The sequence below is a fragment of the Epinephelus moara genome, chromosome 11 (genome assembly GCF_006386435.1).
Source record: "Epinephelus moara isolate mb chromosome 11, YSFRI_EMoa_1.0, whole genome shotgun sequence".
In the NCBI taxonomy this organism is placed as follows: domain Eukaryota; kingdom Metazoa; phylum Chordata; class Actinopteri; order Perciformes; family Serranidae; genus Epinephelus; species Epinephelus moara.
Window position 1 is genome coordinate 18763356 of NC_065516.1, and position 15078 is coordinate 18778433.

The 15078-nt window shown below is 40.1% G+C and overlaps 2 protein-coding genes across 3 annotated transcripts; both read left to right on the top strand.

Moving 5' to 3' along the window:
* Positions 1 to 460: 460 nt before the first annotated feature.
* On the top strand, positions 461 to 11789 carry flt3 (fms related receptor tyrosine kinase 3). 2 transcript variants are annotated; one of them, XM_050056916.1, is made up of 24 exons: positions 461 to 553; positions 1243 to 1325; positions 2192 to 2343; positions 2439 to 2563; positions 2681 to 2792; positions 2899 to 3038; positions 3253 to 3419; positions 3568 to 3706; positions 3819 to 3996; positions 5978 to 6078; positions 6181 to 6289; positions 6381 to 6589; positions 6678 to 6790; positions 6874 to 7006; positions 8477 to 8581; positions 8671 to 8781; positions 8915 to 9071; positions 9211 to 9323; positions 9461 to 9582; positions 9727 to 9849; positions 9953 to 10064; positions 10161 to 10260; positions 11346 to 11451; positions 11571 to 11789. In XM_050056916.1, exons 1-24 carry the CDS (start codon positions 526 to 528, stop codon positions 11784 to 11786), a joined length of 3054 nt encoding a protein of 1017 aa, XP_049912873.1. In that variant the 5' UTR covers positions 461 to 525; the 3' UTR covers positions 11787 to 11789. The 2 variants fall into 2 exon arrangements, with proteins under 2 accessions (XP_049912873.1, XP_049912874.1); XM_050056917.1 differs by having other exon boundaries at positions 6381 to 6586.
* A 2398-nt stretch (positions 11790 to 14187) lies between these two features.
* On the top strand, positions 14188 to 15078 carry urad (ureidoimidazoline (2-oxo-4-hydroxy-4-carboxy-5-) decarboxylase). The gene is made up of 2 exons (XM_050056918.1): positions 14188 to 14463; positions 14552 to 15078. Exons 1-2 carry the CDS (start codon positions 14283 to 14285, stop codon positions 14899 to 14901), a joined length of 531 nt encoding a protein of 176 aa, XP_049912875.1. The 5' UTR covers positions 14188 to 14282; the 3' UTR covers positions 14902 to 15078.

Below are 15078 nucleotides of genomic sequence, written 5' to 3' on the forward strand. Positions count from 1 at the left end.
TTTAACCTGTGTGTCCTTGATAGACAGGATTAGTAGTAGTAGTAGTAGTAGTGTTCATTTGAAAATTTAGAAATGCATTAAGATATTTTAGAGGTGAAATAATATTGGGCAAATAATGTAAAATCATGACAATTTTATTTTAAACATATATAAAACTTGTTGTAATCAGTTTTTGTCTTGGTTGCATCACAGATATTTTTCAAGAATAAAAACCAGTCAGCTTATAAAATATAAAAAACTTAAAAAATGACTTTAAATACGACTTTATAACAATTTCATTATACATTATTGTATTTGTATTGTACTTTTGCCCCTATAATATTATTGCAATCCACTGCAATTGCATATAGTTTCATACTTCGGTTGCTTTTTTGCAAGTTTTTAATTCTTAAAATATTGCAGCCATGCGTGGCTGTCAACGTCATGGACTTCCCCTGTTTAAAAGGTGCTCGCACACATCTTGCACATCAAAGTTTCGCTGCCTGACCCGGTAATGACTATGTGACAGACAGAAAGAAAGCATCAATGCGGGGCCAAAGAAATATGATTGCGGGTGAGTCAGACCACTTCAGGTCTCTGTTCTGTAGGATGATTTATTAGCAGCGTTGGCACAGTGCGATGGCTATGATTTAAGGATGTTTATTCATTCTCTTTACCAGCTGTTTATTACAACATCCTCCCCAACCCCCCCAAAAAATAATGGTAATATGATATCTTTCATGTTGCATATTTGGAGATACAATTACAAGAGAATCACTTGTCTACCTCAGAAATAAATGTTTAATAATTATTAATTATTTGGTTCAATGTCGACTTTCAGCTTTGGTTCAATAATACAGTATGAGGAACCTTTTAGATCAAAGATGGCTAACTTGTGTTAAGAGCCTGACACTTTTATTGTTCATCATATAAAGTGAGCATGATGCTCTGTTGGAATAAAGAAATACCAAAAATCATAGTATGTGCATGTCCCTGTAACAACCAAATGAGTGAATGAGTTGCCAGGTTGTAAAAGGTGTTTTTAAACTATAGGCTACAGTCTAAAAAAATACAGTGTATCTACTTTACTGTGTAACCTATATAGTAAGCCACCAAAATGACATTAACTAAGCAATAAACTTATATTTATCACAAGATAGTATTTTTTTTCTTGTTTTTATGATTACATTTCTCATGTATTTTTATTTCAAATCATTTTTAATAGCCTAAAAACATATACAAACATTTTCTGTCTTTCTGCAGCGGTCTTTCTGCTGTGTGCTGTCAAGCTTCACTGCTCTGATGGTGTGTCAGCGCAGAATCTGGCCTGTGTGCCCAGTCATGAGGTAAAAGCTGTCGGTAACCTGACTGTGTTTTAACTATAATATTCAAATTAATTACACATATATGTACCAGTCCCTCTGAGTTACTGTAATTTTCTGAAACATTATTGAGTGCAGGGGAACTGTTGTCCTTTCGTTAACGCCAGTAAATGTGAGCTGACAAATAGTGCATTTAAACAGCAGGTTTTACAGTCAATAATGTTGTTTAATTTTTGCTTTTTACAGTGCATTTGTCTAGCACATATATTCCTGTCATTGCCAGTGTTTTACGTATGCAACCATATTAACTGACCAACCAAAGATACTTTGTCTTTTAGAGTACACAACATAGACTCACTTAGAAACAGAAAAACAAAACTGCAGGGCATCAAGAGGTTGTGAAACGCCAGAGAAGGAAATAGCACAAACTTTACTGAATTTTCTCATTTTATTTCTGCTCCTCAGTTTGAAGCCTGTGCCTTTATGTGTCATTTTAGTATAACCTTTAAACAGAGGACACCGGTGAAAGCAGACATGAGAGGTATTATTTGTGACATGTAGAGGAAAAGCACAAGTGTAAAAAAAATAATGCAATTAATGATGACTGAATTCCATTTAGCTGCTTCAGTTTCAGTGTCCTGGTATTCTTCATGTCATTTGTAACACTTGTGCTTTCGCCACTATTTATATATCTAATCATACTCGGTCCTGCTGATGATTTCTAATTAAAATATAGACCTGAAATAGTTTTATGTATTGTTATATGCCTTGAAATACTGGTTTAAAAGTCAGCTTTTTGTGTATGTGTTCTTGCAACATTTAAACAAATTGCCATTGGATCATAATGCTACTTAATGCAGGATAATTAAACAGTGACTTTTGTCTTTCAGGTGGCCTGTTTTGTGCCAGCTGACTATCTGAATGCGTCTGGTCCTGTCAGCGTCGAGGTGTGTGTTGGTCAGAAACTCATCATCTCCCTGGAGCACTTCTCTGAACACTCCGTCTGCAACTGGACCGGAGGAGCAGGCCAAGTACTGACAGTGTAAGTGAATGCCCGTGTGTGAGTGTGTGTGTATTTAGGCGTGTTTCCCCTTTATGCATATGATTAAACTGACTCTGTTTTTTAATCCTGACCAGAAATGTGAGTCACTCCATGATTCTACCAATGCTTTCTGAGAGATATTCAGGGGAGCACACGCTGAGCTGTGAAACTAGCGATGGAAACAGAACCTCAATGACTGTGTCTCTGCATATAGTAACGAGTGAGTAACAGCTCTCTCATATCTCATCATCTCGCTGCTACAATGCACAGTCAGCACTCAACACAGCGAACACTGCTGTTGGATGCCTTTAATAGTATGTTAATTTATTTTTTTTAGAACGCCCCACAAAACCGAAGCTGACACTGGATAAAGCTGATGTCCCCCGTGTGTCCCCTTATGTCACATGCATGTCTGAGGGCTGCCCAAAGCCCACGCTGAAATGGTCTGGGTAAGATGCATTATTACATATGTGTACATATTCAAAGTGTATTTAACTGATTAAAAAACATCTTATAATAGCATGATTTACTAAAACTTATCCTTCTTTTGGACAGGAACAAAAATGGGAAAGCTGTTTCTTCAAACGGCAGAGGGACAGTGAGCACAATATCCAGCAGTGACTATGCTGATAAAGAACTGATGTGCTGTGCTACTAATGCTGAAGGACAAGAATGCTCCCAGCTATATGACTATGGTAATTAAATATTACAACAACTTCATTAAATGCATCCCATAAATGATTTAACCTTAACACATGGTTACAGATGGAAGACAGTCAGTATTTTGTACTTCAAGGCAGTTTACAGCCCAGATACTGTCTCTTATTAATCATGTCATAGCAAACAATTATGAAAGTACATTGAAAAAATGAATTGTTGTATGACTCGAGGCCTTGCTGTGTGTTTCAGACCTGGAGAAAGAAAATGATACATTTTCTAATGTGACTGTGAGCCCTGGTCAGTCTGTACTTCTTCGCTGCCGAACACGGCAAAGGTGGCCGGAATTTGTGTGGGACAACGGTAACAAAACTATGAGCCACAAAACATTAGCATGCTCCTCTAAAGTCAAGAAGGAGGTACAGTAATTCACAGTGAGATTTTATTTTAATTTTCATGTGCACAAATTTGAATTGTTTGCCTTTATGTCAAAGACTGTGACACAAAACTTAAAGTACTACATTATTCTTTCCAAAGTCACAACAACTGCATATGCTTTTGTTCCAGATCTGCATAAAAGATGACAGACATGATCTAAGCTGGATGACTTATCTGTTCATCGATTCAGTTAGTGTGGACCACAGTGGCAAATATACCTGCAGGACTGAAAACCAAATGACAAAGTCTGTTTACATTCATGTCCAAGGTCAGTGTAACAAACTTTATTCTTTCTCTGTGTGTGTGTAGTAGAATCAGCTGTTACCAACAAAGGCTTCTTTCTAATGTTCAGTCTCGTTTTTACTCTTGTGTTGCCTCAGCTGAAGGTTACCTCTCTGTCCAGCTGGATGAGAGCAAGATCATGTCAGCTCAGGAGGCCTCCAGCTCCTGTTTGGAAGCCAGTGTCTCCTACCACCCTGTACTCCAGCACTGTTACTGGGAAGCTCCTGATAAAACTATGACTAAATGCATCCGGGAAAGCTGGGTGACAAAACACAGGTAGCTGCATGAAGCAATGTTCCTGGGGCTGAACTCCTAAAAATGTCGCAAAGTTTTTCGTAAATCCTCATGAGAACAGCTTAAATGTTTTGTACATGTCTACATGCGTATGGCCAGTATGGAAGCCCTGAAAAGCAAGGGAGGGGGAAAAATCTGGTTATCTGTTTTCTAAGTCTAATCTAAATTCAATGAAATCAGGTGAAAATGTTTTGGCCGTTTCTTTTTTCCATTCTGACCAGGATCATTTTTTTCTCCCGTGTTTGTCTTTTTTAATACTCATTTCAGCCACAAGGGGCTGAAGTGGGCCCCATGTTTTAAATAGGACTAAAAGCATCCATGTCTTTATCCAGGTGAATTTTAATTTCTGCATGTACCCTAAAACAAAAACACAAACAGCATTTTGTGTGAGTATGACTGGAAAGCTGAGACTATTCATGTGTGATGATGTTAGCCCCCACAGTGGTCATTCCACTGTAGTGAGACCATTTTTTAAATGGACATCACTGTATAAAATGACCCATTGTGACCTCTAATTGCCTCATGAAACTTAACAACCACAAACTAGAGACCTCTGGCATTCAGAGGATGTATGGCTGTCATAGGTAAACTGACGATAAGGGGGTCTTTTAGCAGTTTTCAGAGCAGAAGTGCTCACTAGATTATACAGGAAATAAGCAGTTCTTACAGAAATATATAAATGTCAAACATTTTTAATACCAAATCACAGCATGGATTTTTCTGCGGTGTTCCTCGAGGTCTTGGCGTCTTAATGTGGGTTTTTCTGAGGGTTTTCTTTATCAATACATGTAGTGGTCAACAAATACTTATATTTAACACCCAATCTGTGTAACAAATGGTGTTAACCCAAAAATAACTGCAACAACTCATGAGCATGAACATGAGAATGGCCATCATATGCTTCCATCATTCTAAACCCTTATACGCTCTAACCTTTTAAAGTTTGAAAAGGTGCCTAATAAAACACAGTGTTTACTACATATTCATTTTAATTTCTCCATGCGCTCTAAACACAAAGTGCAAATAGTTATGTAAAATTTCTGTTATGTCTTTTTTTTTTGGCTTGAAATGTATTTATTTAATGGAGAAAAAAAATGCTTCCACTCAGTTTGGCTTTATGCATGCACCACTGGTTTCTGCCACAAGGTCAGTCGTCATCATGCATCCTCATAGTAGATTTAGAGAAGGTTAAGATGTCCCAAATACATTATCTGTTTACTGCTCCAGAATTAATGGCACCCATGACGAATAAAACATCAAGCAAGTTTATAATACTCGTTACTAATCATCTGAGCATCAACCATAGTCCATTACTTAATCCATCTTTCAGGCCTTTTCACTTTATCCATAGCAAGAGTACTTTTGAACACTGTAGGTGGTTGATGTTAGGAGGTGGGATGTTTTCAGTATACAGTTAGTAGTTGTTTTTATCTGAAATGTCTATGACTCAACCGAATTCTCATCGTCAAACAATTTGAATAATTTGAGAGGATATTTGTCATTAGAAAACTCTTCATTTGGAGCACAAAAGAATGGTGTGACAGTCATGTTACATAACTGCTAGCACACAATATATGTGCCTTATGTTCAGAGTGCATGGTGAAACAAAACCTCATCTAGAACAAGGGTTAGTGGCGCACCTCAGCCTCTTGTGGCCGAAATAAGTATTACAACAACAAACAATCACAAAAACGATCCTGACAAAGAAAAAAAAATCAACTGCCGTAACTTTTTTTCCCACCTGTCTTCACAGATGAAAGAAAGCACGTATAAAAATCCCTCTGGCAAACCTTTTTTCACCTGTTCTTAAGTCATAAATACAAGAGAGAAAACTAAGATCAGACTCAGAATATTTTTTCTTAATTGCCTCTCCGGGCCTCCGTAGCTCAGTGAACTAGCTTATTTGAAAACATAATGTGTTGACCATTGATGTATTGGTTTAGTAAAAATGTTGTCTCCTCAGGACTGTGAAGTTATGTGATGTGCTGAGATCGGGAGTTTACAAATTACACGTGGAGGCTGGAGGAAAAAATGAAACAAAGACTATGTCAGTGTGTGTTGTAGGTAAGAGAGATTTATGCTGTGCATCTGTCATTCATTTAATAAACTTACATTACAATTATTATTCAAATTGTGCAAAGCTTATTGTCACTAACTTTATTACAGACACACCAAATATTTGGATTGACAACGACACGGATACCTTCAACGTTGAGATGGAAACACTCGTGCCAGCAAATTATAACTGGACGTCTTGTACTTGGACCATTGAAGGGTATACTCATTGTCTGAGCATTGTAGCCCTCATGTACACACGCACACACACTTCGATTCAGATTTCCTCAAGTCTGTGCTCTTTGTCTCAGCTGTGAAACAAACTCTTCCTGGGAGGAGATCCCAGAGTCCTCTCAAACAGACTCTGATGTCCTCTGTAAGAAGACAATCAAGAGCTCTGTGAGCAGAGATCGAGTGAATGGACACCGTTTAAGGTTTTGCCTGACAAACTCAGTTGGCTCCTGGTGCGGAATTCGAAACTTAATGTACTCCCAGCCTTCACTCCAGGCCGCCATTGGTAGTGAGATCAATTCCACATCAAAATCATGAAATTAATAAGTGTTTTTTGATGGCTGTCTTTAGAAACTGTTCCTTATCCCTGTTTATAGGTCCTCCAGATGACGACAACGGCAGCATGATGGTGCTGAAAGTGGGCAGTTTGATTCTGCTTCTGGCCTTAGCAGTAGTTAGCATTGCGCTCTTGTACTTTGTTAAAAAGAAGGTATGTATTACATATCGACACATATACATACACGCACAAACATGCCCAAGGACATGATGCCAACCCCTCTGTGTTTCCAATAGAAACCCCAGTATCAGCCCCAGCTTCAGATGCTCCAGATGGTTGGACCCAACGACAATGATTACATCTACTTAAACTTCAAGAACTTTGAGTACGACCAGAAATGGGAGTTTCCGAGGGAGAACCTGGAACTGGGTATGAGATACACCATGCTTTAACATGATAGCAGAAACACTCCATCATAAGCACTGTAAAAAGAAGAATTTGTGAGTGTAAAATCCCACTTAGTACAAAAATATGCTCTGCTAAATTTTCCTAAAATATTAAAAGTAGTGCACAACTGCGGTTTCCAAAGTAGGGGTTGGGCCCCCTTGCACATGTCAGATGTTTGCCTAGAGGGCTTTCTGGCAGAAACCCAACAACCCAAACAACTATAATCTTTCTTATCATAACCAAGGATTCCTTTTTGTGGCAGAAAGCCTTCAATGAAGACTTTTCCTAGTAGCGCCCCCTCCGAGGTTAAGCAGATGACAATATAAGGGATTGTAAGATGCTTATCAGGAGAGGAAAGAATCAATCAAACACAGGACTTTCACCCAGGAGACTAGGGTTTGAGTCCCACCTGAAACCAATATTTACATTGAATTGGGTGGTTATCAGTCATTAAATGGACTGATAATGTTTTTTAACCTACCAGTGGTGAAGCATGCCTCTGCTGAACCATATCTATAGCTGGTTTCTCATTTGAACTCTTGACAATGTCTGGAGAATCAGGTCTAGACAGTGTCCAAGGTTCCTACACAACAGGATTTTCTGTGACAGAAGTGTTCTCACCTACCGGAAATACTTTGTTTGGTTTAAAGTGAGGGGCGGTGCCTGGGTAGAGAGCGCAGGAGGCAGGACATGACAGGGATTACACCACTGTCACATAGCCAGTTCATGGTTTGGTCATAAACAACACACTCTCTTGCCATTCCTTGAATTTATCTGACAATTTTTGGCGATTTGCCCTTACCGACAGAAGTTCCCAAATCTCATCGTCTCTCTTGTTGAAGTTTTTGTCGCCATCTTCGTCTAAATGACCCCTCTATTTCACACTTGGATGTTTGTCCTCTCCCAGTTTTGTGCGAGTCACATTATAGAAATGTCATCAATATGCCAAATTGCTCGCTAAAAATTCTTCGCACAGTTATCTGCTCTCTTCACACATGGGCTCAGTCAGCCTTTTTACAGGGGAGTAGTAGAGTAAAGTCCATTTAACATCCATTCCAACTGATTCGGACATTTACATTCTCACATACAGCCTCTCTGGGTTATATAAAAAATGTCAGGTGTGAAAGGGGATTATGAAGCTTATAACTACAGATAACAGCCATTTAATGGGCTGATAACATCCCGATCGGGTGCTTGAATAGTTCTGTAAATGAAAACATCTGAGAAGTTTAGAGGGGAAATCACTCCTTGGTCGAACAACTCATATCTGATGACTGACAAGGGGCCCCAACTGGACACCGTTTTTTGTTTGTTTGTTTGTTTGTTTGTTTTTTGAGGAGCCACAAGCTAAAGAATTGAGATGCCAGTTTAATCTTTAACTAACTAGGAAATTACAGCTTGAGTAAATGTGCTTAGTTTAGTACTTACTTAGTATCTCTGTGTCCTCCTCAGGTCAAGAACTGGGCTCTGGGGCTTTTGGCATGGTGGTTCAGGCTACAGCTTATGGCATCAACAAGCCTGGAGTCTCACAGCAGGTGGCTGTCAAGATGCTTAAAGGTCAGTGTTTCATATATTTATTCTTCAAGCAAAATACAAAATGTAAATGAAGGTCATATCAGCAGCTTATTTGATGTCTGATGCTGCAGAGAAACACGAGACAGTGGAGAAGGAGGCTTTGATGTCGGAGCTTAAGATGCTGACTCACATCGGTCACCATGCCAACATTGTTAACCTGCTCGGGGCCTGCACAGAGTCAGGTACAGTTCCCACTGCTATGAGCACAACATATTTGTATATACTCATTGCATCTGATTTCATCTCAAGTAGGTGGATGGCTAGTGCCATGACTTCAGATACCTCTCCCAATTATTATTTGCTTTCCCCACACAGGACCCATATACCTGATCTTCCAGTACTGCTGTTATGGAGATCTACTGAACTACCTGAAGACAAACAGGGAGCACTACCACAAGTCTGTGACCGATGCTTTCAACAAGGACCGTTTCAGCAGCATTTACCACAACCTGCAGCCAAGGAAAAGCTCCAGGTGGGAATAATATGAAACACAGGATGGGAAGGGAAAATCAGACATTAGATTCTACAGAAGTACAGGAATATTTGCTCAACGACTGTGTTGGAAGTTTAACATTTCAATAACAATCATGGTCTTGTTTGTGTTTTCACAGTGAGCTCAACCAAGCAGTGGACAATTACGTGCCCATGCACAGCTCTACCACCAGAGGGCAGGAGGACATCGCCCTCCTCACCATCAACTCTGGTGACATGGACAGCTTTGAAGGTAAGAAAGTCCCACCTGATGTCAGAACATGCATGTTGTCAAACAGATACACTAATATATTATCACAGTTGTCTGAGCGTGGGGTGACAGATCTCTCAAAGCCATGCTGATCCCCACTGATCCAACTTTATCTGCAGACCCAGTGATCTATGAAGACCCAGACGATCAGACAGAGGACCTGCAAACCCTGACCTTTGATGACCTGCTCAACTTTGCCTACCAAGTGGCCAGAGGCATGGAGTTCCTGTCCTCCAAGAATGTAAGAGACAAAGGGCCACACTGCAGAAACCTTTTACACTGACATCTGTCAAGCCCAAGTGTCAAACTGCAGTCACAGACGTTGTGGTTTATGTGTGGTCTGAGTGAAGTAAACATCCTGATGATAGGATCTGCCTGTCTGCAGTGTATCCATCGAGACCTGGCTGCTCGAAATGTGTTAGTGACAAAGGGCAGACTGGTGAAGATTGGTGACTTCGGACTGGCCCGGGACATCGACAACGACTCCAACTATGTTGTGAGAGGAAATGTATGTCAGATGATATTTTAAATTTACAACATTCATCAGCTGCTAAGTTCTGTCTGGATTCTCATCACCTCTTACTCAATATGTGCATGACTTGGCTTTGCAGGTGCGTTTGCCAGTGAAGTGGATGGCACCAGAGAGTACCTTTCAGGGCATCTACACCATGAAGAGTGACGTCTGGGCTTATGGCATCCTGCTGTGGGAGATCTTTTCACTTGGTACTCTTTGCAAGCACGCTTTATGAGCAGCACATTTTCAAAAAAACACACAAAATCATCAATGATTAACACCACCTCTGTCTGTGTACCTTTCAGGTGTTACTCCATACCCGGGCATGAAGGTGGATCACACGTTCTATTCAATGATTGAGAGAGGATTTAAGATGGAGTGTCCATATTACGCCAACGAGTCTGTGTAGGTGTCTTCTGTCTGATTTAAGACCAGATCAACACTGTCATGATAAAGTTAATATTTTAATCATTTGCTTAATAATTACAATGAATAGTAGCAGTAAAAACTGTATGAGACAGTATAAATGTGCATGCAGATATAGATTTTTGAATGCATGGCAACATCTTCAATCAGTGATCGAAAGTAATTAAGTCCATCAAGAACTGTAGTTTAGTACAATTTTGAGGAACTACATATCAGAGGGAAATACTTCACCACAGTTATCGAAGAACATTACTTACTAGTTACTTTCATACGACAAAAATGCCAAAAAAAAAAACAGAAAAAATCCACCTATGCACCCTCTAAAAAATAGTCCACTGGTTCAACTTAAAAAAACTAAGGTAACAATTTGCATGTATCTTTTTAAGTAGATCCAACTCTGGCATTACTGAAAATTAAACTCAATTAGTTCAGTACAACCAACATGACTTGCTTGAGCTCAGTCTCACTCCGAAGTCATCGAAATCCTGCGCTTGGGCAGTGACTTGCGGCGACAGAAACTAATAAAACAAGACATCCTTTAACATCAGCATGATTGCTGTTATAGTTCAAAGGTGCCCGGCGGCATCAGGGGGAAACGTGGTGGGACAAGGACGAAAGTTAAGGTGGTGAAGGAGGGTGGTGGATGGGTCGAACAAACACCAACTTTCACCTGTGAGATAGGTGTTCGCATCCTGTAAGATTCTAAACCCTGTTCTTTTTTCCTAAACCTAACCACATGCTTTTGCTGCCTAAACCTAACCATGTGTGTTTGTTGTTGAAGGGGAAAAAAACATCTATTTGCGGTGTTGCACCAATGTAGCACGTTTATTTCTAAAGAGACTGTGTAGATGTTACATTTCCTGTGAAAACAGAAGTGTATTTTGAAAGAAGACAATGCATGTAACAGGCAGAGCTTGACATGGTGTCCAAGAAAGTCAACAACCAACACACCTTGGGTACTTCGCACGTCTCTTGTAGACGTGGAAAGTCCATGAACAAAATTACCTGAGAATCCAAACACAGGACAGTATCTCACCACTTTCCTCCATGTCTCTCTTCTCCAGGTATGAGATCATGTGTAAGTGCTGGGCTCTGGATCCCTCCAGCCGGCCGTCTTTCTCCAAGCTGGTGTCCTTTATGTGTGACCAGCTTACAGACAGAGAGGAGAAGGTAGGCCTGTAGGAGGTGAAACTATTCTATCTAAAGCAAAGTTTTATCTTGTTCACCTCCACAGCTTGACAGACATGTAAATATATATATAATCTACGAGTATATCCTTCCTCTTTCAGCTCTACCATAACATGCTCGACCAGACATCCAGCGACTACCAGAACACAGCAGCTGTTTTGGACATTTCCGCCCTGACAAAACAGAGCGAGAACAAGACGCAGTCAGCCAACAATTACTGTCAAACTCATGCCACAGAGGAAAACGAGGCAGAGGTGTCCGACTCAGACGCCGCAGCAGCTGAGGAGAAGCTTGTGAAGCCATCTGATACAGAGTGATCACTGAATGCCAATGCTCAAACCATTTTATCTATATTTTTATTTAAGATATTTCTTACAGCAGTAATCTCAAGAGTAACAATAGGATGCACTTGCTTTATATTTTTATCAGAATATTATAACAAAACAAGGTTTTTATTATGTATATGGGATTTTAATGGACTATATTCTTACTATGAAAATGTGGTCTGAGTGTAAATACAGTCTTTTTGTTTTATATTCTTATTTTGTGCAGCTAGGTAGACAAAGATTTCTGCACACTTACATCTACACTGCATGTAAGTGTGCAGAAATCTTTGTCTACCGGTTTGGACTTATTGGTGTTTCCAGCATCTTGCCAAGACCAAGCCGGGTGGAGCTGTGGTTGTTCTGCACCATCTATATTGTGCAGCTAAAAATTAAAAAAGGTTCATAAATCTATCCCAAATATTCTCAGGACTATAGACATGTAATATATGGAGTTATAATATGTTTTCTGGATTAAGCCTGTAGCAACTGATAAAATTCTGGTTTAAGATTTTATCACATACATATCATGTATCACATATATTGTTATGCAGTTGAATTTGACGGTACTTTTGATGTTGTTGTTGTCTCTTACATTATGTCGGCAGCTATTACGTGCAGATTAAACCCAGTTTTTAAACTATTTTGAAATATTGTAGCAGATTTTGTATCAGGTGTCTTTGTTTGTGTTTGTTTAAGCATTTTACCTGCAATAAAATGTACTTTACAAGTTGAATAAAAAATTGGTGATCACAATGTAGGTGAGCTTCATGTGTCTAATCTGCCAACAGTTCAACCGAACAGGGGATGTTTGCCTATCCTATTGTTTTATTTGAGTAACTTCCAACTTCCCGAAGAGGAATAAATGCTATGTACTAGTATGTACTGTAAGTAAGTAAGAATAAGTTTGAACTAAAATGTACTTAGTTACATTCCACCACTGCAGGCAATAAAGCCCTGTAAATAAAGGTCCTGCTGTAGGTGACTGTGGACAGCAGGGGGCGTCGTTTCCCTGTCTCTGAGCAGTGAGCAGAAAGCGGAAATACAGGAAGTTCACCTGAGAAAGGTCAGGTCATAGCTGCATATACTTGTTTACCTGGGAGAGGCTGCTGTTTCACATGGTGAGAACATTTATGGATAAGAAGCACAAACGCGTAAGTAGTTACACTTTATTTAGCAGTGAGTGTGGACACATTTGTTTCCTTTTTGAAATTAAGTTGCTTTTAATTTTGAAAGGTTAACACAGGCAGGCCTACAGTAGGCCCTGTAGTGGTTTTACAGGGCGGTGTTATGAATGTTTTAATGTTTTCAGGGCTGCTTCTGCATTTGTGCTGGATTTATTTTTATTTTTTCGAGCAATTAAATATTATTAAAAATATTATTTAAATTTATTTTTTGTGAATTGGAAACAATTCCTTCACTGGAAGCCAAGCCATGTTTTACTTTTTATTGTATAGCCTGGCAAAGGAGCGTAAAACTGTGGAGAAAATAAAGATTTAGGGCTGTTGTGAAACTGTGCCTACTTCTGGCAACAAAAAACTTGGGTCCATCAGTACTATAGACAAACAAGAATTATCAGCACTGATGATAGTGGAGGACTGAAACGTTTGCTGCTGTTATCACTCACTCTATTTTTAGCACCTTTTTGTGCACAGATGTCTTAAATGAATAGATTTTTTTTTACATTGATTTCAACCTGTGAACCTTCTTGTGGCTTTCTAGCTCAGTTACACTGGTGCCTTTCGAGAAAATAAAGATCCCACACATTGCAGAAAAAAAAATATAAATACCTCTTTTAAAGACCAAAAATACACCAAAACAGTTTTAAATTGTGTTTGTGATTTGAACTTCCTGTCTCTTCTTTTTCTTTTTCTTTCTTTCTTTGTGCACTAGGAGATGGAAGAGATCCGTCTGCATGTTGGAGAAGCATCCTAAATTTTCATCCCCATTTGGCCCCACCTTTAAAGTCAGTTTGTAGGATTTAGGATATCTGTTGGCTTCCTCCCACGGTCCAAAGACATGCAGGTTAACTGGTGACTCTAAATTGACCGTAGGTGTGAATGTGAGTGTGAATGGTTGTCTGTCTCTATGTGTCAGCCCTGTGACAGTCTGTCCAGGGTGTACGGCCCCTGGCTCCAGCCCCCCGCAGCCCCCAACAGGATAAGCAGTTATGGTAAATGAATGAATGAATAGATGTTTGCAAAAATGGTATATAATATTTATGTGTTTTCTGTAGTTTATAATCACCTGTTTAAGTTCTGCAACCTCACCACTAGATGCCGCTAAACCCTGCACACTGGACCTTTAAAGTCTTCAGCAAACTCCACTTTTCAGCCTTAAATGATTTGCAGATGATCTGGCAGAGAAAATATTAACCACAGCCAGGCTGCAGGGGGGCTGGTTCTGTGTGTCCAAAAGTGCATTAACCCTTGTTGCAAAGTGACGTCCGAAGGTCACTGAACACTGCCTGTGCAACTGAAGAGTCCCCACATGAACATGGACATCGCCGCAGTGAATGCTCTCCCTTATGAGGATTTTGTGAATATTTTGGGGAACGTGGTGGAGAGATGTCCCATTATAACAGCTGCTGTGTGGTCGAGGCGTCCCTTTTTGAGCTTTAGTGATTTGGAAGGTGCAATCAGTGAGTTCATCGATGCTCTCCCAGAATCAGGTGAGATAGGCCTACAGTCTGTTAACTTTGTCAGATTTTGGGTGGCTGATTAATGGAATGACAATAACCAGTTGCGGTTTGTGTGCAGGCAAAGAGGGGATCCTCAGGTGTCACCCGGACCTCGCGGGCAGGGACCTCCAGAGCGGCACCTTAACCCGTGAGTCGCACCAGGAGCAGGCAGGCGCCGGGATGGATGCACTGAACTCCGCGGAAGCCTCGCGCATGGCCCGGCTCAACCAGGAGTACAAGGAGCGCTTCGGGTTCCCGTTTGTCATCTGCGCCCGGATGAACGACAAGGCGAACATATTACGGCAGCTGTTCGAGCGCTGCCAGAACGAGCGCGCGGTGGAGAGGGCGCGCGGAATAGAAGAGGTGAAGAAGATATCTCGCCTGCGTCTGCAGAGTCTCGTGCTCACTGACGCACCAAACAAGCTATGAAAATGTAATAACTGGATTTTTATATGTACTTCTGCTGTGCCGGTGTAAAGAGTAAAGACTGCCATTGCTCCAAGGCATGTATAGGCTGTGACATTTACTTTATTCCAAATTTATCATGTGTTATTCATGCATCATACTGTACAATGAATTCTGCAATAAAATATGTGTTGATTCTAA